This window comes from Plecotus auritus (assembly GCF_963455305.1).
Source record: "Plecotus auritus genome assembly, chromosome: 1".
Taxonomy (NCBI): Eukaryota; Metazoa; Chordata; class Mammalia; order Chiroptera; family Vespertilionidae; genus Plecotus; species Plecotus auritus.
In genome coordinates, this window is record NC_137770.1 from 12,680,339 (window position 1) to 12,706,967 (window position 26,629).

At 41.3% G+C, this 26,629-nt stretch overlaps 1 protein-coding gene across 3 annotated transcripts in view; it reads left to right on the plus strand.

Moving 5' to 3' along the window:
• Positions 1 to 26,629, plus strand: part of ATXN3 (ataxin 3) — a 38,618-nt gene that overhangs the window by 5,235 nt on the left and 6,754 nt on the right. Inside the window, exons 2-11 of one of the 3 annotated variants that reach the window (XR_013959864.1) lie at positions 1,604 to 1,768; positions 2,136 to 2,180; positions 3,747 to 3,832; positions 4,248 to 4,314; positions 6,716 to 6,803; positions 11,009 to 11,141; positions 11,525 to 11,691; positions 17,532 to 17,628; positions 18,559 to 18,612; positions 24,345 to 24,439. Coding sequence is in view for 2 of the 3 variants with exons in the window: in XM_080654954.1 (XP_080511080.1) it covers positions 1,604 to 1,768; positions 2,136 to 2,180; positions 3,747 to 3,832; positions 4,248 to 4,314; positions 6,716 to 6,803; positions 11,009 to 11,141; positions 11,525 to 11,691; positions 17,532 to 17,628; positions 24,345 to 24,439 (943 nt within the window). In the remaining variant the exon portion in view is untranslated. The remainder of the gene's footprint in view (positions 1 to 1,603; positions 1,769 to 2,135; positions 2,181 to 3,746; positions 3,833 to 4,247; positions 4,315 to 6,715; positions 6,804 to 11,008; positions 11,142 to 11,524; positions 11,692 to 17,531; positions 17,629 to 18,558; positions 18,613 to 24,344; positions 24,440 to 26,629) is intronic. The other 2 variants (XM_080654955.1, XM_080654954.1) reach the window with 2 other exon arrangements.

A 26,629-nucleotide genomic window follows, 5' to 3' on the forward strand; every position in this document is an offset into this window, starting at 1 on the left:
CCATTACGTATATATTCCTTATATCTTTTTTATAATCCTCACCTGAGGATGTTCATTGATTTCTTTTTCAGAGAGAGTCAGGGAGAGAGACAGATAGAAACATCAATGTGAAAAACATCAATCGGTTGCCTCCCGTACACACCCTCAACTGGGGATTGAACCCACAACGTAGGTATGTGCCCTGAATGGGAATCAAACCCACTACCTTTTGATGTATGGGACATCGCTCCAACCAAGTGAACCATCAGGCTAGGGCTCCTTATATCTTTTTCAGCTGAATTTTGTTCCTAGAACATTAATTGATCAGGAAGAATATGTATCTTGTTCTTTGGGGTCACTATCTATTGTGTAACCTAGCTCAGACAGACAGACTGGTTACAGAATAGACTTTACTGGGGAAAGGAGAACTTAGAAGGCCAGAGTTAGCAGGAGAAACGTGTGTTTTCCTTGCTGCCATCATCCCACAAAGAGGCAAACCCTGGGTCTTGGTTCATAGGAGGGATCTCATTTATTCTTGAATGTCTCTTCTTCTTCTTCTTCTTTTTTAAATAAATTTTTATTGATTTCAGAGAGGAAGGGAGAGAGAGATAGAAACATCATTGATGAGAGAGAATCATTGACGGGCGGCCTCCTGCACACCCCACACTGAAGATTGAGCCCACAACCCAGACATATGCCCTAACTGGGAATCAAACTGTGACTTCCTGGTTCACAGGTGGACGCTCAACCACTAAGCTGCGAAGGCAGGGCTTGAATGTCTCTTCTTAAAAGGCAAGCTTGAAAAAGCAACATTATTTCAGGGAGAGGGCTGATGAGTCTTCTCAGTGCCAGGCAGTCTCGATATATACTTGGGTTGTCATATATGTAAAGAAGCCATCTGCCTGGCACCTGAAGGCCCATGGGAAGTTGTACTTCCCTTCGCCCATAACAGGAAGTCAATGATGCCATGGAGAGCTGAGCTTGGATGCAGCCCCCCATGTTGGCTTGTCCACAAGTGAGCTCCAGGGATGCCTTTTGGGCAGTCTTGCTCATTGCACCACCTGGTATGTATATTACCTTCAGAGTTCCCTGAAGAAAACCTCAACTCTGCAGCTATGAGGCCTCATTAACTCGAACAGATTTTTCTTACCTGTGTCAGCTCTTGATATATGAAATTACATGAACAAGCATTTAGATCAAGTAGACATTATCCTGTTAAAAGAACAAATGTTCTAGGGATTAAAATTCCCTTTTAGCATTAGTAATTTGCTATGGAATCTTGAGTGAATTTATTTTAGACACTGAAAATGAGGGAGGCTAAGTGCTAATAGAGTAATTTTTAGTAAAATATGAGATTTGGTGTACTTCATAGATATTTGTTTAATATAAATCATTCTTAAGTTTTTCATTATATAGCTAAGTTATTGTGGTTTCATTAATGGCAGAATTGTAAAATAAATGTTAAATGAAAATGCATTTACTTTTGTTAGTCCAGTTTGCCTAAAGCTAGAAAGGTTCAGTTTTGACGGTTAAGAAGTTAATCATTAAATTCCTCTTTAAGGAAAGACCCTGAACAAATCTGTTTATCAAGCCACATTTGAATTTTTTCTTTTGGAAATATTAGCAAGAAGGCTCACTTTGTGCTCAGCATTGCTTGAATAATCTATTGCAAGGAGAATATTTTAGCCCTGTGGAATTATCTTCTATTGCACATCAACTAGATGAAGAAGAGAGGATGAGGATGGCAGAAGGCGGAGTTACTAGTGAAGACTATCGCACGTTTTTACAGGTACTGATTTTAAACTCGCCAAATTGAGTTTTTTAAAAAAAATGTGGGTATTAAGACTCATAGAGAGCAGGCAGACAGCTCTGATGAGGGGAAGAAGGTGTTTAAGGGCGCAGAGGGATTGAGAAAAAAACAAACCCAAACACACATGGGTATTAAAAAGAAAAAAGAAAAAGAAACAATGTGGGTATTGTTTAGAAAAGAACAAACTATTCTCCCTATCAGGATCTGACTTGTTAATTATAACTTTGCTCTTGACTTTGTAAATGAGAATGCACAAAATGTTATTTTAAATACACACATTAATGACAGTTTTTCCTTCTTTCTCCACCCTCAACCCCCGCCTCAACTACCTTTCCGAATTAAACAGCAGCCTTCTGGGAATATGGATGATAGTGGTTTTTTCTCTATTCAAGTAAGTAGTCACAACAAGTACTAAGTGTTGTTTTTGTCCAGGCTGTGTTTAAGCTCAGGGTATGATTGATAGAAGTATCTTCTTACAGAGTTTCATAGTCACTATAATGATATGACCTTTAGAAGTTCCTCCAATGGGTTGTGTCTAAAAGTGTAAGATTGTACTCTTAGAGTATTAGATTTTTATATAGATAAACATGAAAATTAGGATTGTAGAATCTTCATTTTAGAATAGGGCTTTTTTTTTTTTTTAAAGATTATTTAATTTGCATCTGGATACTAATAACCTTAATTCCAATAAGTCACAGTCTTTTAAACTTACTAACTCTTGTGTAAATTTGAGAAAATGCCACGCCTCACTGTCTTCTCTTTTAATCGGCCTACTAAGACTGGCTTATTTTATTATGGTCTGGGGCTTTTTCTTTTTCTTTTTAAACATATATTCACCCATAGAATTCAAATGAAGCTGTATTGTGAGATTCTTTTATCTGTGGGCCTTCCATTGTGTTTCTAACACCTTGGAGGTGTGTTCTGAGTTCTTTTGCAACCTCTCTTGAATGATCTACTTATGAAGATCATTTGGTTTGCATTCCCCTTGCACCTGTCCTGGACTCCTCCATTCACCAGCATTTCCACTCAGTGCTTCCCTGGCCCTTCCTATTACAGGGCTAGGATGGAAGTCCGAGGGGCCCAGCACTTGTCCTTTGTGGTGTGTGGCGCTGCCCTTGGTGCTGATTCACATCTGTTTGCTAGTACCAAGTTCACTTGCTTCTTTGTCAGCTACCTAGAAGGATAGGTAGTGAATTTTCAGAAATCTCATATTTCTTTCTAGACAGTTTGAAATAACCAGGTTTATCTTTTGTTTTTTTCCTAAAGTTATAGACCTATGATAGCAGAAGATTAAAATCTATGAAAACTTCAGTTTAAATCCCTAGAAAGAACTCATTTTAATAGATGTATAATTATCACTATTACTGACATATCAGGTAGTGAGTTGAAATATAACTTTTCTGCAGCAGGACCATAGCATCCAAGTTATCATATGTATATAGAGGACGAGTTTTAAGAATATACATCTGGATTTTTGAGGCAGTTTTATCTAGGAATTTTGTGGTTCCCTGGAATACCCCAGAAATCTAGAGTTAAAAAGACTTTTTAAATGCTATGTCTGTATGTTATTTATAGATTTAGTGAAATATCTTATACACACACACTTTGAAAACACCATAGCCTTCCAGGGAAATTGATATATGAAGTATAGTTGTTTGCACAACTAACATAGCTTTCCCTATTTACATTTGGAATTGAATGGTTTAGCTCAGTGGTCAGCAAACTGCGGCTCGCAAGCCACATGCAGCTCTTTGGCCTCTTGAGTTTTTAGCAAAGGTCAGCTTAGGAGTACCCTAATTAAGTTAATAACAATGTACCTACCTATATAGTTTAAGTTTAAAAAATTTGGCTCTCAAAAGAAATTTCAATCGTTGTACTGTTGATATTTGGCTCTGTTGACTAATGAGTTTGCCGACCACTGGTTTAGCTCATGAGAAGTTGCTGTTTTTTTTAACAGGTTATAAGCAATGCCTTGAAAGTTTGGGGTTTAGAACTAATCCTGTTCAACAGTCCAGAGTATCAGAGACTCAGGATCGATCCCATGTAAGATTTATTTTGCTTTTCCAACATTTCTTTTCCTAAATTTGATTTTTAAAGTTATAATTTCTTAAGAAAAATATATTTTGAATGTTTTGTTTTGATGTGCCCTGCTTCATTCCCTATTTCTCCTTTTGGAGATGTCCATGAACATGTGCCCTCTAAGCCTTCCTGGCAATTCAGTATGTGGTGGCACAGAGCTGATCCTTTAGTGGTGTGTGATGCCTTCATTTTGCACAGCATCCCAAATGTGTAGAGGGATTCATTTATTTGTAATTAAAAAAAATTAGTGATACTTAACTGTAAACATAATCTTAAATTGTCATAAGTTTTATGTAACACTTGCCAGTAGACAAACTAAATGAATATGAACTCTAATACTTCAACTTAATATTGGGTCTGTATTTTTTTCCTTTTCTAGAAATGAAAGATCATTTATATGCAATTATAAAGAACACTGGTTTACAGTTAGAAAATTAGGAAAACAGGTAATGTTTCTCCTCCTTCGTTGTATTTTTTCTCATTCTGCACTCCATTTGCAACTAAAATGTTCAACAGTCCAGAGTATCGGAGGCTCAGGATCTGATGAAGAAACTCACCATTCATGTGTATATATGTAGCATAGTTTCAATCTTGATAGATAGAAATGTGCTATTTTAGAAGACAAAATCAGTTTCCATTATCTATTTATTTGTGACATCCATGTACAGTTTAGCTGTTTCACAAGGAAAATTATTTATTTATGACAATGGCAGCCCTGGCTGGGTGGCTCAGTTGGTAGGAGCATCATCCCATGCACCAAAAGGTTGAAGGTTCGATCCCTGGTCAAGGCAGGTATGGGAAGCAACCGATAGATGTCTCTCTCTCTCTCTCTCTCTCCTCCTCTCTCTTCCTCCCTTCCTCCCTCTTTCTCTCCTTCTTCCTCTCTTTAAAAATCAGTAAAAACATATCCTCAGGTGAGGATTTTTTTAAAAAAAGTGGTTAAAGTGGGTTTTATGTGATTAATATTTTGTCAGTTAACTCTTCCATTAATAGATTTGTATGTAGCACAAAACCTGAAACAGTATTCCGTGGGAATAAAAGTTTTCAACCATGTTTGCTTCAGCACAGCAAGATAAATTCACATTCCCAAATGCCACATAATACATATCCACATAAAATAATTTCTATTTTTAAAAATCATTTTTTGGACAAGCCTTTTGAAAGATCAAGGATTATGTCCAAGCTGATTTGGCTCAGTGGATAGAGGGTCAGCCTGTGGACTGAAGGGTCCCGGGTTTGATTCCGGTCAAGGGCACGTACCTTGGTTGCAGGCTCCATCCTCAGGGTGCATGCAGGAGGCAACCAATCGATGTGTCTCTCCCACACTGATGTTTATCTCTCTGTGTCTCTCCCTCTTCCTTCCACTCTCTCTAAAATAATTAGGAAAAAAAAAATCCTCGGTGAGGATTAACAAAAAAATAAAGATCAAGAATTATACCTAAAATGTTACTTTAAAAAAATTATTAATTATCTTTCTACACATGGTTCCATTTTTGAAACAGAAATTACTTAAAGTCTGTTTTTAGAATTTTGAATCTTTGAATGATTGTTATTGAAAGTGGGCTAATATAAGAAAAAGGAATTAACTATTGATGCATGCAGCAACACGGGTGAATCTCCAAATAATTATGCTGAGTGAAAGAAGGTAGATACAAAATACTACATGCTGTATGGTTCCATTTATATAAAAGTGTAGAAAATTCGAACTGATCTGTAGAGACAGAAAGCCAAGTCAACCAGTGGTTGCCTGGAGATGAGGAAGGCAAAGAAGAATGAAAAAGGAGGGTTACAGGGCACAGGAACTTGGCAGTGGGTATGTTCAGTCTCTTGGTTGTGGGGATGGTCAGCAGCTTCATCTTAAGGTCCGTCCAGAGGAGCTTGGAGCAGGTGTGGAGAAGGAGCTGTGGTATAGCAGAGAGAGACCCGAATGGGAATGGACTCCAGGGAGAAGCAAGGGCAGGACACTGACAAGATGCTTTAACCTCTAGGTTTCATTTATATCTTTGAAAATTATGGCCAAGTATTCTTTACCTTTTGTGTATAGAATCAATGGATTTTTAAAAAGATCTTAAAAAAGATTACATTCCAGAAGTTCCTTTATATTGATTTGCATGTAAACTTATACCATTATTTTGAGAGGTTTTAAAATTTAGTTCTTCAAAATTGAATTTTCACATTTTAAATTACTCTATTTTTGACAAATACAGAAATGTCAAATTTTGGCTTATTAACTTTAGCTGTAATTTATATTTTTGTTTAAAATTGCATTTTTCACTACAGACTCTTTTGTCAGAGGTCCGTTGTGGTTAAATTCGGACTCCTGTGAAGCAGTGACTAAATGATGTTCATTCCATGCAGTGGTGGCTTAGTGATCTTTTTAAAAGGAGTTGGTGATTACAAATTCTCCTCCTGGAATAGACTGGCTTTCTCACAGTTGAAATCTTTGACCAAAATATCAGTAGTAGGAAAACTTTGTGTAGTTATCATTTTTCTTCCACATCAGTATAATGTGATTAGAATCGGGTTTTGACAAGAGATTTAATTATATCTATAAATAACGATAGTACCTTAAAGTACTATCAGTTTCTGTTGTTTTTTGGGGGGGATTTAAAGTTTATGGCTTAAAGCAAACTTTTATTTTTTAAAAAAGGATTTAATAGTGATAAATATTTAACATTCTATTTCAGGTTTTTAAAATCGCATTTTTTTAAAAATCTCAGTTTGACTTGTTTTCAGTGTTTAGACAGTCATACTAAGCTTACATGGGTTATATCTATTCGTAACATGTGAAATTTCCTCCTTAATTATAATGTATATTAATTTAAATGTTGGCAATTTTTTTTTCAGTGGTTCAACTTGAATTCTCTCTTGACGGGTCCAGAATTAATATCAGACACATACCTTGCACTTTTTTTGGCTCAATTACAACAGGAAGGTAAATAAAAATGGAAAATTTTATAATGTTATCTTTCAAAGAAGCTAAATAAAACTAACTCATTAGATATGAATGTAACAAAACTATTTTTATGGCAGTGGCAGTGAAGTAATCTTTGTTTTACATGGTGAACTTGAGGTTGTGGTCTGACTGATACTGTTCAGGTAGAGTTCTCCCACCTGGCCCTTCTCTGAGGCTGCTGCTTCCTTTGCAGCTCTCTAAGTAATGGCTCTTTTTTCTCCCATACTTCACATACCACAGAGCCAAGGGGAGGGTCAAGTAATGCTCTTCCTCCTCTTTGCCCCTTCTGAGCCACTGTTCTTCCCTAAAATTTCCAGCTCCTTTGACATACATCTCACTAGATTATACTTGACCCCCTGATTTTTGTAGTCTCTTTTCCATTGAAGATTTTAGGGTCTGACTTACTGTCTTCTTTCTGCTTGAACTCCTTTCACCATTCTTAGTGATCTTTATATCAAAAATCAATCCAAAACCTTGCTTCTTACTTCCAAATATATTTTTTTCCCACTCTTGCCTTGCTGTTATCAATAACTGTACCACCTTTAAACCCTAACTGCAAGCATCCTATTTTTTTGACTGTTGCCTCCTATCTTTGCATCATATTTTCTCTGTTTTGTCCATTGCAACAATTCTTTAAACCCTACCCCAAGGTCCAAACATCCTCTTATATTCTTCTTATCTTAGTCTGCTTATTTTCTATAATCCATCATTATAATCACTACATTCCTCAACTCCTTTCTCCTTTCCCTCAATCATACTTTCATAACAAAATTCCAAACCTGGTTAAAACCAAAACTTTGATCTTGTCCATTTCTGCACCAGAGCAGCTGAACATGGCTAAAGAATAATATAAGCCCTGGCCGGTTTGGCTCACTGGATAGAGTGTCGGCCTGCGGACAGAGTCCCGGGTTCTATTCTGGTCAAGGGCACATGCCTGGGTCTCAGACTCGATCCCCACTGCGGGGCGTGCAGGAGGTGGCCGATCCATGATTCTCTCTCATCGATGATGTTTCTATCTCCCTCCTTCTCCCTTCCTCTCTGAAATCAATAAAAATATATTTAAAAAAAGAGAATAACATAAAATGTGCTGATTGATTTTGCTTTAAATCTATGGTCACAAATTTCAAATGAGCCTTTAGTGCTACTTGCCATTCTTACTGTTTTCTTGTAAGTTCACTTACTCTCCATGATGGATATTTCACAGCTTCTCTCTTCAAACCTTTAACCACTCCCTGTCCCTTCCTGCATTTATTATATTAGCTGAAAGACTTCTATACAAATAAACTTTCCCTCATCAAGTATTTGGTTATCCTCAAGTATAGTCACATAGCAAAAGCAGGATAAATGTTTCTTTTATCAGGTTTTCAAATCATTTTATTTCATAGTATCTTTCCTCCAAAAGTAACCAATTGAATGGTTGTTTTTTTTCTAGAGTCATTGTAAACTAATCCATTAAACATAGTTTATATGTTTCAGTTTATTATAATATTCATATTGATACTCAGATTGTTCCATCTTGGACCACTGGGAACCTTTTGAACTTGACTCCCAAATTTCTGAAATGAACCCAGCGGTGAGCTACTCGTGCACTGAAGGCCTGGAGTCCCACCGGCGTGCCGGGTCTGGGTCTCGCACAATTTTGCGCGCTGGGCCTCTAGTATCTAAATAAAATTGAGGTAATGGCAGACCAGCTTTTGCAGTTTTAGTTATTTGTGTGTGATTCACTCTTCTTACCGTTTTATTTCACAATTTGTGCGAAATCTCTGGTTGGTGCAATAAATGAGACCATGGAAATATACTTAAGTTGTTGTAGGACCCAATGGTTGCGGGTTCAGTTCCCTGGCCCATGCTATCCCTCAGGTTTTCCATTTCAAGTAAGCATCACTTTCTTGCACTCTGGTTCCCATATATTACATTGATAAGACAGCCCTAAGTGATTTAAATAAAAAACATAATGCATATTATGGCACAACCTCACCTTTGAGTGGCTTCCCAGCACACATAGAATCTAGTCTTGAATAAAATCTAGTCTTAAATAAAACTTAGGATTCTTATAGTATATGAATCCTTTCTCATATGAACAGAATTTTCAGGCTTATCTTTTATATTTCCTGCCCTTTTAGTAAAAGTGTTTACAGATCACAGTCTGGGAACTGGCATGCTTATTGCTGCTGGGTTGGTCCTCACAGAGCTTTCCAGTTCACATGTAACTTCTTTGATTTTATATACTAGTACTTGTAACTCTTTCCTTTTAAAACCTTAGTTTTTAATTATTCTTCCCTTCTTGAAATGCTGTCTACACTTGGCTTCCAGGCTACAGTGCTCTGATTTTCCTCTTCTTTCATTGGCTGCTTCCTTCAGATTCCTTTGGTGGATTGCTCTCTCCAATTTCTGACCATTGAGTGTTCAATCCCTGGACAACTTCTTGACTATGTGCTGTCCCATTATTTTAACTAAATAAGATCTGTATGCCAATTCTTCTCAAACTTTTACATGCTGTCTAGATAGCTACCCTGAAAACAAAATTCTTAACTTTGATATCTCCACTTAGAACTCCAGAAAGCATTTCAAACTGAACATGTTGAAAAAAACTGATTATTTTTCTCCCTGTACATGCTGTCCCTCAGGTTTTCCATTTCAAGTAAGGATCACTTTCTTGCACTCTGGTTCCCATATATTATATTGATAAAACAACCCTGAGTGATTTTTAAAAAAACATAATGCATATTATGGTACAACCTCACCCTTCACCTTTGCGTGGCTTCCCACCCAGCACACAGAATGAAATCTAGTCTTGAATAAAACCTAGGATTCTTACAGTATATCACCTGAATAGACAGGGTTTCTGGTCTTCATGGAATGCCATGGTGAGCCAACGTAGTTCATCTGGGATCTGGAAACAATTTACTGGCATAAAACATGTTAAACCATCTGAACTCTGAGCACACTCGTCCTTGTAAAACCAAAATGGCTAGCCCGGCCAGTGTTGTTCAGTGGTGGAGTGTCGACCCATGAACCAGGAGGTCATGGTTCGATTCCAGGTCAGGGCATATGCCTGGGTTGCAGCCTCAATTCCCAGTAGGGGTATGCAGGACACAGCCGATGGATGAGACTCTCTCATCATTGATGTTTCTACATCTCTCCCTCTCCCTTCCTCTCTCTAAAATCAGTAAGAATTATTTTTTTGAAAAAGGTTAAACAATTTACTGTTTTGAGTTTTTCCATTAATACTCTTTTTGGTCCTATTTATTTGTTTCATTATCTGTTTTTATTTTTTGGTATTATTTCACTATCTATTAATGCTCACAAAGGATATCCAGTAAGAAGCACCAAAGTTTAAGAAAATTTTATGGTAGAAAAACAGAAATCGATTAGAATGACTTAGGTATAGCCCACCCTTATTCAGTTTTTACTACTATGTGGAGTATTTAGCTGGGAAAACTGGCTTTCTAGAATCGTATTTATAAAAAATTATATAGGATCAGTGTAATTCTTTCAAAAGACAAGCCACACATTTCATACCTTATGTAGATTTTAGGTATTGCTTCCTAGACCTTGTTGTTTTCAGTTAGGAAAGGTGGGGGCGGGGGTGTGGTCAAGGTGAGGAGGCAGCTCTTTCCACAGTTAACTTATTTTACCTTTATTATAGATTATTACATATGTTATCTGATCGTGTCCTCACAGTAGCCCTCAGAGGAAGTACCAGTATCATCTGTTTTACAATTGAGGAAACCAAGACATAGGTGGGCAAAGTGATTTACCGGAGACCATGCAGCTAGGAAATGGAAGAGCTCAGATTAAAAACCAGGCCGACAGCTTCCACATTCCTTGCTCTTACCCGGTCCTTTACTGCTTCTCTGCTGCCATGTAGTGAGTAGGCTACTTGGTCAAGCACTGTTTTAGGAGGCTTTACAGATGTTATTTCCTTTATTTCTGACACTCTGGGAGATGGCTGTTCCCATTTTACAGGTGAGGAAAGTCACACTCAAAGACTTACAGGTAATTTGTCCTGGCTTACCCTGCCAGTTCGTACGAGAGTCATTACTGAACTCAGCTTTTTCTGATTCCTCAATTTATATTCTTTCCACTACTATATACCGTGCTGCCTCTCTAGCTACTATCATTTTTCACTGATTTTGAATCTCTTACTAGCTGTTTTAGTTTATTTTTTGCCTTTTTTTTAGGTTATTCTATATTTGTTGTTAAGGGTGATCTGCCAGATTGTGAAGCTGACCAACTCCTACAGATGATCAGGGTCCAACAGATGCATCGACCAAAACTTATTGGAGAAGAATTAGCACAAGTAAAAGATCAGAGGTAAAATTAACTCTGCAGTATGGAATGTATGATACTATTTCATTACAAGAAATAAATTTTCATGCTAACAGTGGATGGGTGGTCCTTTTATTGTTGATGAATTTTTTAGACCCATCTATTTCAGTGAAGTTTATTGGTTCAAACCTGAATCAATTCTTTGAATTACTTAAAAATGTTAACTTAGAGTCACATCGCAATACAAAGTTTATATTATTAGACCTTATCTGCAAGAAAATGTGTAACTTCCTTTATTTCTATTTTTCAATTACAATTGACTGAAATGTGTAAGTTTTGACTTATATAAAATCTTCAGTTTATAAATATTTTTATATTTAAAATGCAAGACTGGTCTGTAGTTATTATCAGTGCTTTCATTTTTTTAGAGTCCAGACAATGGATTTGGAACAATCCTTAGAAGCAAATGATGGGTCAGGAGTGTTAGATGAAGAGGAGGAGGATTTGCAGCGGGCTCTGGCCTTAAGTCGCCAACAGATTGACATGGAAGATGAGGAAGCAGATCTCCGCAGGGCTATTCAGCTCAGTATGCAAGGTACAGACATTCTGACAGGGTTTTTTCATTGTTGAAGAATTGATTCAGATAATTCTTGGTTTCCTGGAAGTTAATGAACTGTTAGATGTTCTTTGACAGTTACTGCAGAATCAATAGCTATGTACAGTCAGATGTTCTTTTAGTTTTCTTGTAATATATATATATTTATAGGCCTGGTCCCTCCCAATTGCCCTCCCCTGCTGGCCATCTTGTGTCTACATGGGGGCAAGACCTTTCTTGTAATATATATATATATATATATATGTATATATATATATATATATATATTTATAATATATATTTTACAACCTATGTTATATCAGGACTATATATATATATATATATTTATAATATATATTTTACAACCTATGTTATATCAGGACTAAATATATATATATATATATATATATATTTTTTTTTTTTTTTAAATATATTTTATTGATTTTTTACAGAGAGGAAGGGAGAGGGATAGAGAGCTAGAAACATCAATGAGAGATAAACATTGATCAGCTGCCTCCTGCACACCCCCTATCAGGAATGTACCCGCAACCAAGGTACATGCCCCTGACTGGAATCGAACCTGGGACCCTTCAGTCCGCAGGCCGACTCTCCATCCACTGAGCCAAACCAGTTAGGGCTAAATATATATTTTTTAATCCTCACCCGAGGTCATTTTCATTGATATTTTTAAAAATATGTTTTTATTGATTTCAGAGAGAGGAAGGGAGAGCAAGATAGAAACATCAATGATGAGAGAGAATCATTGATCGGCTGTCTCTTGCACACCCCCTACTGGGGATCGAGTCCACAAACTGGGCATGTGCCCTGACCTGCTATTGAACCATGACCTCGGTTCATGGGTCGACACTCAACTGCTGAGCCACACTGGCCATGCTTCATTGATTTTTAGAGAGAGGGGAAGGGAGGGAGAGAGGGGCAGGTCAGAGAAGGAGAGAGAGAGAGAGAGAAGCATTGATGTGAGATAGAAAATCAATATGCTGCATCTTCCTGCACTCACCTCTACCAGAGCCAGGGTACTGAACCCGCAACCAAGGCACATGCTTCAACTGGGAATTGAACCCACAATCCTTTGGTGCACAGAGCAATGCTCCCACCAATCAAGCCACACTGGCCAAGATAACTGTGGAGAGCGGCCACAGTGTTTGGACAGGTTCAAGCCTCGGACTAATGAGAGGGCACAGTCCTCTTATGGCCACATGCAAGTCCCAGCTTGGAGGGCAGAGCCCTCCCAGCACCATTATAGCCAACAGCTATAGTTGTAAGCTTGAACCTATGGTCCGAACACGTGGCCCCACGTGCCTGAGGGATGTGGGTTTGGTAGAGTTCAGGTGCATGTAATTGAGTAGGATCAAAACTCACGAGAATGTTGTAAACATCTTGACCACGCTCTTACTTTGCCTCGTGGAATCTGGCTATAAAATAAAGACACAGCTTGTAGTCCATGGCGCTGTCTCTTCATCCGGGAGCAGCGTCCCACCCAGACCCAGCTTTTATTCTCTTGTCTGTCTTTTCTCAATCCTTCACCGCCCCCTTTCAGGGTCACTGAACCTGACTGAGCTGGCGTAGCACATAAGGCACCCTGGAACTGAGTATGCCATGGCCATGTCAGCCCGCCACAGATAACTAGCTATATTTTTATTTCTGGTTATTCCATTTGGTTATAATACTATACTAACATAGCAATAAACTGAGGTTAATCTTTGTGGGCAAAAATGGGGGAACTCTTACCCAGGTCAACTGTTTCATAAATGTATTTACTGTTGGACACAAAGGAAGGCCTGGACAGAGAATATAAATTGATTTTAGAAAACTCTAACATTGGTGTCTGTGCAACGTATATCTTGAGTCTACTTTGACACTTTATACTGATATAAGCCTATAAGCAGAGGAGAGGTAAGACATATTCCCTAGGGAATCCAGGTGGAAGGAAATGTCTGGTTTGTAGCTCTAAGTGGCTTACATAAAAGTGTGAGGAATTTCTTTTGATAGTTTTGTTTTCTTTCAATTAATATGATTTTACCTTCTACTTTCTAATGAAATTATTGATTGAACTAGAGGCTCGGTGCATGAAATTTGTGCACGGGGGGTGGGGGAGGTGTCCCTCAGCCCAGCCTGCACCCTCTCCAATCTGGGACCCCTCAAGGAATGTCAGACATTCCTCTCACAATCCAGGACTGCTGGCTCCCAATTGCTTGCCTGCCTGCCTTCCTGATTGCCCCTAACCGCTTCTGCCTGCCAGCCTGATCACCCCCTAACCACTCCCCTGCCAGCCTGATTGATGCCTAACTGCTCCCCTGCCAGCCTGTTTTCCCCTAACTGCCCTCCCCTGCAGGCCTGGTCCCCCCCTAACTGCTCTCCCCTGCAGGCCTGGGTCCCCCCCAACTGCCCTCCCCTGCAGGCCTGGTCTCCCCTAACTGCCCTCCCCTTCAGGCCTGGTCCCCCCAACTGCTCTCCTCTGCAGGCCTGGGTCCCTCCCAACTGCCTTTCCCTGCAGGCCTGGTCGCCCACAACTTCGCTTCTCTGCCGGCTTGGTCACCCCTAACTGCCCTCCCCTGCAGGCTTGATCGCCCCCAACTGCCCTCCCTTGCAGACCTGGTCCCTCCCAACTGCCCTCCCCTGCTGGCCTGATTGCCCACAACTGCCCTCCCTTGTAGGCCTGGTCCCTTCCAACTGCCCTCCCCTGCTGGCCATCTCGTGGTGGCCATCTTGTGTCCACATGGGGGCAGGATCTTTGACCACATGGGGGCAGGCATCTTGTGTGTTGGAGTGATGGTCAATCTGCATATTACTCTTATTAGATAGGATAGAGGCCTGGTGCATGGGTGGGGGCCAGCTAGTTTGCCCTGAAGGGCGTCCCGGATCAGGGTGGGGGTTCCCTTGGGGCATGGAGCGGCCTGGGTGAGGGGCCTGTGGTGGTTTGCAGGCCAGCCACACCCTCCGGTGACCCAAGCGGAGGCCCTGGTATCTGGGGTTTATTTATCTTCTACAATTGAAACTTTGTAGCCTTAAGCAGAGGCCTGGGCCAGCCAGGGCTGCAGAAGCTTGTCTTCTTCCATCGCCAGGGGCAACCCTAGCCTCCTGATCTTTCCAGCTCCGTGGTTGCCGCCATTTCTGTTTGGATTTATGTATCTTCTATCATTGAAACTTTGTAGCCTTGAGTGGAGGCCTAGGCCAGCCAGGGCAGGCAGAAAGCTTGGCTTCCTCCATTGCTGGGGAAACCCAAGCCTCCCTCCTGCTCTCTGTGGCCGTAGCCATCTTGGTTGGGTTTATTTGCATATTTGCTCCTGATTGGCTTGTGGGCGTGGCTTGTGGGTGTAGCGGAGTGATGGTTAATTTGCATATCACTCTTTTATTAGATAGGATTCCTGAAATCTATATGATAAAAGACCAGTGGCTGGAACGCCAGAACGCTGGAATGACCAGACGACCGGTCACCAGGCGGTGCATGGAGCACCTCTCAGTCCCTCCCCCCAGCCCGCGAGCCGCTCGGCGCGGGGCAGCAGGGCTCATGGCTCTTGCAGCTCGCGGGGTGCGGAGGGGCTCGCGCGGCGCAGTGGCTCGTGGCGGCGAGCTACTCACGCCAGGCAGGTCTGTGTCTCATGTGATTTCGCTTGCTGGGCTCTAGTGTCTAAATAAAATTGAGGTAATGGCAGACGCCAGCTTTTGCAATTTTAGTTATTTGTGTGTAATTCACTCTTCTTACCACTTTATTTCACAACTAGAGGCCCGGTGCATGAAAATCGTGCACGGGGGGGATGTGTCCCTCAGCCTACCGTGCACCCTCTCCAATCTGGGACCACTTGAGGGATGTCCGACTGTCCATTTAGGCCTGTTCCCGGTGGGATTGGGCCTAAACGGGTAGTCGGATATCCCTCTCACAATCCAGGACTGCTTGCTCCCAACTGCTCACCTGCCTGCCTTCCTGATTGCCCCTAACTGCTTCTGCCTGCCAGCCTGACCACCCCCTAACCACTCCCCTGCCAGCCTGATTGATGCCTAACTGCTCCCCTGCCAGCCTGATTGCCCCTAATTGCCCTCCCCTGCAGGCCTGGTCACCCCTAACTGCCCTCCCCTGCCAGCCTGATTGCCCCTAACTGCCCTCCCCTGCAGGCCTAGGTCCCCCCTAACTGCCTTTCCCTGCAGGCCCAGTCACCCCTAACTTCCCTCCTCTGCTGGCCTGGTCACCCCTAACTGCCCTCCCCTGCAGGCTTGATCACCCCCAACTGCCCTCCCTTGCAAGCCTGGTTCCTCCCAACTGCCCTCCCCTGCTGGCCATCTTGTGGCGGCCATCTTGTGTCCACATGGAGGGAGGCAGGATCTTTGACCACATGGGGGCAGCCATCTTGTGTGTTGGAGTGATGGTCAATCTACATATTACTCTTTTATTAGATAGGATTAGATAGGATAGAGGCCTGGTGCATGGGTTGGAGCTGGCTGGCTTGCCCTGAAGGGTGTCCTGGATCAGGGTGGGGGTTCCCTTGGGGCGTGGGGCGGCCTGGGCGAGGGGCCTGTGGTGGTTTGCAGGCTGGCCACGCTCCCCGGAAACCCAAGTGGAGGCCCTGGTATCTGGGATTTATTTATCTTCTATAATTGAAACTTTGTAGCCTTCAGCGGAGCCAAGCCTCTTGCTCGCTTCGTGGCTGCAGCCATTTTTGTTAGGATTTATTTATCTTCTATAATTGAAACTTTGTAGTCTTGAGCGGAGGACAGGGCAGGCTAGGGCTGCGGAAGCTTGCCTTCCTCCATTGCTGGGGAAACCTAAGCCTCCTGCTCGCTCTGTGGCTGCATTCATCTTGGTTGGGTTAATTTGCATACTCACTCCTGATTGGCTGGTGGGCGTGGCCTGTGGGCGTAGCGGAGGTACGGTCAGTTTGCATGTTTCTCTTTTATTAGTGTAGATTTGTGCAAAATCTCTGGTTGGTGCAATAAATGAGACCATGGAAATATACTTAAGTTGTTGTAGGACCCAAATTTTTGAAGATAAAGGAACACAGAGAATGTGTTTGTTTTGTGATCATCCACTTTAAGTTGGTTCTAAGGAATTCTATGTCTTTGGAAGTATAGATTAATGTGTAATAAGTTAAAGAGAGCATGCAAGAGTGGTGTTAATGGCTCTTCCTTCCTAGTTGGTTGTTGGACTTAAATCCTCACATTTGCTACCACAGTTGAGTGACAGTTTTGGCTGTAGTGGATACTGGTTAGGTTTGAACTGCATTATTCAGATTTCCCCTGAGGCTTTCAGACCCTTTCTTATCTATCTATATAAAAGGCTGATATGCAAAGTGTCCCCTCGGGAGTTTGACTGGGAGACCAGGAGTTCAATTGCTCGCTATGATGTGTGCTGACTACCAGGGGCTGGCACGGAACAAAGGAAGGCCCCGGCCATCAGCCAAGGAAGCCCTGGCCAGCAGGTGGCAGCCGGGAAAGCAAGGCCCCAGCTGGCAGCTGGGGAAGGGAGGCCCTGGCCAGCAGCTGGAAGCCAGGAAAAGGAGGCCCCAGCCAGCAGTGAGAAGGAAGGTCCTGGCTGGCAGCCGGAAGGCCTGGATCCGCCCTGATCGCAGACCAGGCCTAAGGCATCTAGTATTTACAGAATAGGAGCAGAATCTGTTTAAGAAGAAAACATTTTAAAAGCTTTTGTGTGAGGAGGTGGGAGTGGCTGGGGAGAGGCCAATGGGGGGAAAAAAGAGACATATGTAATAGTTTAAACAATAAAGAATTTAAATTAAAAAAATGTGTGTAATTCACATAAGTATAAACATATTGTTACTTTACCTGGTAAATAAACTGTTTGTTTTTGTCCTATTTTCATTTGTTTTCAGGTGGTTCCAGAAATACACCCCAAGATGTTCCACAGACATCAGGTACACAGCTTACTTCAGAAGAGCTGCGGAAGAGAAGAGAAGCCTACTTTGAAAAGTAAAGTAGTTGGTACAATATTAAAAGTGCATATTCAGTCTTTACTTTGGCTATTTTTCTATTTGTGAACTTATAGCTTTGGCTTAAACTATTTATTTTATTTAGGATTCTCTTTTTCAAAAAGACTGGTTATTCCCTGACCCTGTGAACATTTGAATGTACTTATTTTAATTTACAACAAATAAACTGTGAAATGGAATGTTGTTTTAGGGGAAAACTTTGCCCCAATACTAATTAAATTTACATGAAATTGGGTGAAGGAAACCTGTGAAATTTCAATCTCAAAAGGAAAATGAAATTGGATCAAGGCAAGAACAATGCTTAATGATCCTTTGGATGTGCTTCTCGGTTCCTAATCCTGCAGTGTTCTTCTGTCTATCCATAGCGAACAGCATTTGAGGTAGGGGAGCACACTCCTACCCCAAATAGAGGTGGTGGCTAAGAACTCTGCTCATGCGCTCTAGTGCGGTACTGCAGGACTGGCAGCATCCGGGATGTGAGGGCAGACCATAAATCTGAATCATCAGCTCCTGAAACCTAACTTTGTACCAGCTTTATAAAAAGTATCCTTAAAATAAAAACTTTATCTCAGAAAAATACCACTCTTTCCAATAACTATCACTCACAGGTCTTCCCTTTATCTTCATGATAAAAATCCATCGTGGAAATTACAACATCTATAATAGATATTCAGATCCTCTGATCCCAGATCACAAACCAAAAGGCCAGTGGCTGAACTTGGCCTGTTAATTACTGTACTTCATCAATTCTAAGATGCATATATTCTCGCATCTCAACATCTCTGCACCTGAGAAGCATCTCACAGTCATATTTGGCAATATTTTAGTGGTACCTAAGATATTGGAGCTAAAATTTGATGGTGTAATGGAGATAATATTTACTTGTTTTCTGTGTTTGTTTGTTTTTAAGTCACAGCTCAGAAGTATATGAAGGAAAGTTCTGATCAACTGACATCCTCTTAATGTGAGATATTTCTAGTCTTTATTCAGTGATAGATAAATGGATTTATAAAATTATATGTAAAATTTCAAAATAGTGCTTATTAGTACTTCTTACTTCCTTTTAAATTTCACTTGTATTTTTTAAATATGACAAACTTAAAATTCATATAAAAGTACAGAAACCAGCATAATGAACCCCTATTGCCCAGATTTAACAAATATTAGCACATGACCAGCCTTGTTGTTTTATGTCCCCATCTCCTATGCTCTTCACTCTTCTACCCCCAAGCTGGGATTTTTTTTTGTAACAAATCTAAATCATTATATCATTTATCCATATTTATTTCAGTACGCCTCTCTAAAATATATGAGCTTATTTTTTTACATAGCCAAATGCTATTGTCACACAATAATATTTTATAATATCATAAAATATCTAGTTAGTATTAAAAATAACTTAAAACTACTTAATTAGATAAAACTAATATCCTAGAAGTTTTATTTTAAGACATATCAAAATTAAAAGAAAACATAATTCTACTTTCCTTTAATAACTGATGTTAGTATTTGGCACATTTTCTTCTGGTTACAGACACACATATATATTACTTGTATCCATGTTCCCCTAATAGTAAGTATTCTTTGTAAACAAGCTATATGATACTTTGTAAAATTAAAGTATGTATCATAATTTATATACGAACATTTTGATTTTTGCTATTATAATTAACTAGGGGCTGGGGGGAAGGGTGTCCCTCAGCCTGGCCTGCACCCTCTCCAATCTGGGACCCCTCAGGGGATAACCGGCAGGCAGACATCCCTCTCACAATCCAGAACTGCTGGCTCCTAACCGCTCGCCTGCCTGCCTGATTGCCCCTAACTTCTTCGGCCTGCCAGTCTGATTGTCCTTAACTGCTCCCCTGCTGGCTTGATTGCCCCTAACCATCTCTGCCTCGGCCCCACATCCAGGACCCAGGATTCCCTCCTCCAGCCAACCACAGGCACCCGGGATCTGGGCTTCCCTCCCTCTGGTCAGCCATAGGCGCCCGGGCCGGCTGCAGCTGCAGGGGTTGGTGGGCAGGTGGCTTCTCCTGGGCTGCAGCCGCAAGTGCTGGCGCCCGGGACTGCGGGGCAGGCGGCTTCTCCATCTTACCTGGGATGCAGTGTGGGTGACTTCTCTGGCTGTCTGCGGCCTGGGATCACGGGGCAGGCGGCTTCTTCGTCTCCCGGGCCGCACCCAACCTCAAGCGCTGGGGCCCGGTTTCTCCGTCTCCTCCAGGACGTGGGGCAGGCAGACATGAGGCTTCTGCTGCTGTCTGCAGCCTGGGATCACGGGGCAGGCGGCTTCTTCATCTCCCGGGCTGCAGCCAGCCTCAAGGCGCTGGCGCCCGACTTCTCCGACCCCCACAGGCCCAGAGCGGTGGGGGGAGGTGGAAGGATAGGGTGTAGGGGAGTGGGGTGGGCGGGCTGCTGCCATGTTTTCAGGTTAATTTGCATACTCACTCTGATTGGCTGATAGCGTAGCGGAGTGATGGTGATTTGCATTTTTCTCTTTCATTAGTGTAGGTAGTGCAACAAACTATCCATGTACTGACTCGGTGCCTCAAATCTATCATTGTTTCTTCTAATTATTCTGAGGATGTCAGATTTTTTAGTTAAAGAACATGAACATTTTTAAGGCCTTGGTACAGATTTCTAAACTGCTTTCCAAATAATTTCCAAGTGATTCTTCTACCATGTTTTTTTCAGACTTTGTGGTTTTTTTTTTTTGCTTTTTGTTTTTTTGCCAGAATAAAATTGTTCAAACAGACATACTTAATAGAGAATCTACAAAGTTCACAAATACATCTAAGAAAAGGAAACGGTCTTTTATTTATTTATTTATTTATTTATTTTTTAAAATATATTTTATTGATTTTTTACAGAGAGGAAGGGAGAGGGATAGAGAGTTAGAAACATCGATGAGAGAGGGACATCGATCAGCTGCCTCCTGCACACCTCCCACTGGGGATGTGCCCGCAACCAAGGTACATGCCCTTGACCGGAATCGAACCCGGGACCCTTCAGTCCGCAGGCCGACGCTCTATCCACTGAGCCAAACCGGTTAGGGCAGGAAACGGTCTTTTAAAATATAAAAAACAAATCCCTCTCTTATTTAAAAATTTTAAAAGATTGTTTTGGATTAGAAATGTGGAATTTTCAATACATTGAACTTTTTAGAGTGGAAAGGATAATGCAGTAGCATTCCATAATGACTAAGTAAGTTCTAACAAGCACAATGCCAGTGATAACTAATGCAGCTGGTTTATCAACCCTGTTCCCTTTCATGATGGCTGAGTGTCGGTATAGCTCCCTCCTGGTTGGAGAGTGGTTGATGGGGAGGAAGGTGTGCAGTGAAGGTTTCCAGTTTCAGCTTTTCATCCTCTGCCTCCTGGTTTGATCTCAAAAATACTGGTGGGGCTCTGGCTGATGTAGCTCCGTTGGTTGAGCATTGTCCAGTGCACCGAGAGATCACTGGTTAGCTTCCTGTTAGATGCCTGGGTTTTGGGCTTGATTACCCAGTAGGGGCTCTCAGGAGGCAGCCGATCGATATTTCTCTCATCGATTTTTCTATCTTTCCCTCATCCTGTCTCTCTCTCTCTAAAATCAATAAAAACATTTAAAAAACATTTTTATTGATGTCAGAGAGGAAGGAAGAGAGAGAGAGAGAGGGAGAGAGAGAGAGAAAGAGAGAAACATCAATGATGAGAGAAAATCATTAATTGGCTGCCTCCTGCAGGCCCCACACTGGGGACCAAGCCCAACCCGGGCATGTGCCCTGACTGGGAATCAAACCGTGACCTCCTAGTTCCTAGGTCAATGCTCAACCACAGCTATGATGGCCAGGCTCAATAAAAATAAACAAAAAAATACTAGTGGAGAACTAGAGAAGATTTAGAGTCAAATGTTGCTGAGTGGAGTTAAGAGCTAACTTCTTGGTATTTCTTTTTAACATTGACTAGCATTCAAAATCATGTAGAGCTCATTAATAAAGGGGCTGAAAACTAATATTTGCCTTTCACCAGAATTTCTGATTATTAAGCCTAGATGGGCCCCTGTCTCTCTAGCTTCCATCTTTGGAAATGTGGCTGTAAGCTTCTCGAGTTAACTCTTTCTTCCTTCTGACCCTCTTCAAACTTACCATGGTGCTAACTTGTTATTTATTAAAATTTATGGGTTTGGTGGGAGTTTTTGTTTTTTGTAGGACATTTGAAGCTTCATACTTAATGTATTCATGCATGTAGCATAAAAATATTGTTAAAAATCTACCTGTTACAAGCTCATATGTTATGAATAAGAGTTGTTAAATTTTCCTAGCCGTATTTTTATTTTAGTAATAATTTCTAAACCCATTTTACCCATCATAAAACCCCAAGCAAAACTATTATATCAGCTATGTCATACAAAACCTGCCTTCACTCACATGAGCATAAAATTAGGCAAGGTATGCAAACCTATTTCATAAACTGTAAAGTGCTCCACAGATATACATTAGCCTGATTAATGTCTTCTCACAGGTTTTCTCTAAAACGATGCAGATTCTTAATTTAAAAAGTGTTTCCCAACAAGTACTGTTTTCGTGGTCATGGATTGCTTTCATTTTTTGATTGCCTAATACTTGAGCCACCACTTCAGTGGCATGGCTTGGTTAGGGTTCAGTTTAAGAAACATAAACTACTTAGAGGTGTTTTAAGCAGAAAGTACTTAATACAGAAGGTAAGGCCTTCCACAGTCTTAGAAAGAGCTGAATATAGACTGTAGGCCAGGCCTCCAGAATTCCAACTTGTCTGAAGAGCTTTGCTGCCCAAGTTGAGATAATGGGGAATCGGGATATCGAGTTTAGGAACACACTTCCTGAGCTGTGATCCTAGGACCAGGAAACTGCCACCACGGTTGCCTAGACATGAAGACTCAGGAACATGAAATCTGGCTGCACTGCAACTGCCGTAAAGCAGAATTCTGGGACTGGCATCTCCATGACTTGACTTGGTGCAGAGAACAACAAAAGCAGCAGGGAGATGTGCCTCATTTCTGCCCTTTAAAGCTCATGCAAATGCTTTAAAAGCACTCCTTTTTTCCAGAACCCTAGGTCTAAAGCAATTTAAGCATGTCGCTTTTAGCTTTCCCAACTCAGCGATACAGAAGGCACAGTGGGAATGGATGCCGAGTGCTATTTGAGCACATTCTATCTTACGGTGTCATCACATCTTAAAGGTGTTAGAAGTGTTTCAAGGTTGGCAGTTCATTTACTCACTTTTCATGAATTTAAAGTAGAATAAAAGTTGCCACTCTACAGTCGCTGTCTCACCTGTCACTCCCTTGCGTTCTGATGTGTTTTCTTGAGTGGAAGAAGAAGTGGGCATGGAGAGATACCTGATGTGCTAGGAAATCTACATAATTCACAACCTGTCTTTCTTGTGCCACGTTCCAGAGTCAGAGTATGCTAGTGGGAGTAGACTGCCCACGTGTACATCATTAGCCTGCACACCAGAGTCATAAACATGTGCAGATGTCAGTATGCTAGCTCCAAGACCAACAAGGAGAAAGTGAGATTCTCCACTGGTTGAATTTTCTTCGTTTCTCATATTTAAAACACAAGATTAAGGGGGACCCTAGAAAAAATGTGCTATTAATAGTGCTACTGCTAATTTTAAAATTCTGTTTCCTTTAAAAATCCTTTTATGCATTTTTTTTGAAAGCTATGGCTTCTCAGATTGTTGCTGTTTTTCAGTTTTTTTAATTTTAGCATATATATGTATGAAATCATTTAAATATACATAAATGCAGAAATAGTTCACAGAGCTCCATATCCCCATCACTCAGATTCCCCAGTTGTCACATTTCTGAACCATTTGAGAATAACTTGCAGACATGATTTCTCATTAACATGTCAGCACTTCATTGTGTATTTTCTAAGTACAAGGACCTACCTATTAGACCATCATAACCATCATGTTTAAATGTTTTATGACATACCGGGAGAACTGATTTTAATGTAATAGATATTACTGAAACTTGGTAACGTATATTAAATAGTTTTCATTTCTTGCATTCTTCAAGTATTTGATGAGTGTCTACTAATGCCTGGCATAGTTTTATGCACTGGGCAACAAATAAAATAAGGGGTATACTCTTGTTAGCTTACATTCTAAAGAGGAAGACAGAAGACACCAGATGGTGATAAGTTATGCTGAACATTAGAATGAAGTGATGGGATAGGGGGAATGCCAGGTGGCCACTGAGGAGGGTGGGCAGGAAAGGTATCTCTGAGGAGATATGAAGCTCAGATCTGAATGACAGGAAGGAGTCCGCCATGGAAAGATCATGTTAACGCTTATGGTAATTTGAGATGCTTTACTTTCCTTGAAGTGCTTATTTTCAGTGACCTTCCACAATATGAAGGATCCGTAAACCAACACATTTGCATAAAAATAGCTGCCAGTGAATCCTTTCGTATAATGTGTTATTTTGTGGTTAAAAATACCTGTCTATTAATTTCTCTGATAAATGCAAATTTTACATCCAGATTTTCTAGGATCCCACTGTGATACCTTAAACTAATATATATCAGGCTGATTGCTCTTGCATCCTGTTGTGGTGTTCATGCCAGTGACTTTCGTTTTGTGGAACCATTTATTTTCCATGTGAATAGCACTTCTCATGGCCTATTTATTCTGAAGGTTTGTTTGTTTAATTCTCTTTTGCATGTTTCAGGCAGCAACAGCAGCAGCAGCAGGATCCACCAGGACAGCTTTCGCACCCACGTGAAGCACCAACCACAAGTTCCAGAGCAGTTGGCAGTGATGCAGGTACACCTCCGGCTGCACATCACGGTCGTTACCGCCACACTGTTTGACACACAGGCTCTGTGTGATTTTGGCTTTACAGGCTGTTTTCTTCTCTCTTTAATTGTATCGAATTTTTGAATGCATTTGTAATCTAAATTTCTCTGGATTAAGGAGCAGGCAGACTAGAGCACTCAAAGAGTATTTTTCTTTAAAATTATAAATGATACCCTGCAACGTCACAGTAATTAGTACATTCTACGCAAGTTCTTCAGAAGTAATGAACATTGCTAGGTAGAAAATGAATACATCTTACCCCCTGGACAACTAAAACCACCTAAGTGTAATCTAAGTAGCAACAGGAAGTCTAGAGTTACATACCAGGCCTGGGTGTAATAAGTCTTAAACTTTGGCCAAATATAATTTAGTAGAAGTTGAGTGAAAAACTGTATATGACAAAGGACTTCTAAGCAGAATGTGTGAAGAACTCTCAAAACGGAGATAAGAAAACTCAAAAAATGGGCAAAGGATTTGAACGGATACTTCACCAGATAAATATATGGGTGACAAATAAGCACATTAAAATATGCCCAACATCACTCATCGTTAGGGAAATGCAAATTAAAACCACAATGACACACCATCACACACCTTTGAGAACGGTTTGCTAAAGAAATAAAATTGACAACACCAGAGGCTGACAAGGTGCAGAGTGACTGGGACTCGCATACGTTGTTAGTAGAAACGTAAAATGACACAGCACCTTTGGAAAATGGTTTAATATTTTCTTAAAGTAAACTGAACCACGTGATCTCCTGGTCCCACTCCTAGGTGTATAAACCAAGAAAAAGAAAACGGAGGTTTTCACAGAAAAGATTTGCATGTGAATCCTTAGAGCAGCTTTATTCATAATTGCCTCAAACTGGAAACTGCCTAAATGTTGTCCTCCAGTTGGCAAATGGAGGCACAGCCTGGGGCACAGCCAAACAGTGGACTGTATCAGCAATGAGAAGGGATGGACTGGTACTGTTTTCTACGCCTGCGAAGTACAGCTGTCAGCCCTGAGCATTTGTATTAAACAAACGTAAGAGTCTGAAAGGCAGAGAGAAGACAGACGGGCTGGGAAGCTAAGAGCAGAGGAATGACAGTGGTGAGTGGCCTGGGTTTTCTTTTTGCCTCCTCTGTCATGGACCGTGTGCTGGAGAAACCACAGGTGCACACCAAGAAAAAAGCGCCAAGGAAAACCTGTTCTGGGTAGCCACAAGGGACCACCCAACAAGACAGAAACTTTTTGATAATAAACACCTTAGTCCAGCCAAACAGGATGAGGTAAATAAACTGGCCCTACTGCCACCTCACCCTGTCAGCAGAGGCCAGCTGGGAGCCTAGACTTGTCTCCCCACCTGGCAGTAATGAGGCACACCTCCCCGCCCCCTGGCCAAGGTGGTGTCCAAGAAAGCCAGGCGGGGAACTGGAATTTGTACTTCCTCCAGAAGGCAGCAAGGCCGCCTTTGCCGTGGTGTCAGTGGTCCTAGGGATCCTGGACTTGCACCAGCAATAAAGAGGCGTCCCTCTGGCTTCCTGCCTGGGTAGTGTCAGGAGAGGCTTAGTGCAGATTCAGGGCTGTCATTGAGGTGGAAACAAGGCCACGCCCACAGTGTCGGTGAGAAACAGTAACAAGGCCTTCCTACCCTCCTAGTCATGTAGACATCAGTGGAGGGCAGTGGGAAGCCAGAACTCCCACAGGTGTTCAGCAATTGGGATCACACACACCCTCCCTTATCTGGCAGCAGCAGGTTAGCACCCTTTCCCCCCACTGGTGCTGTGTCAGAGGAGGCCTGCTAAAAGAGATTTAAATAAGATTCACAGTCTTCTATATCCATGTCTCAGAGTCAATCCAGAATCACTTATCATACCAATAGCTAGGAAAAGTTCAACTTGAATAACAAAAGAAATTACTAAGCACCATCACCTAGATGACACTGATGTTAGAATTTTCTGACAAGGATTTTTAAAGCAACCATCATAAAAATGCAACAATGAGCAATTACAAACATGCTTGAAACAATAAAAAATTGGAAAGAAATAGAAGCTATAAAATTCCAAGCCCAGCTGGTATGGCTCGGTAGAGCGTCAACCCATGAACCAAGAGGTCATGGTTCGATTACCGGTTAGGGCACATGCCTGGGTTTCGGCTTAATCCTTAGTAGGGGG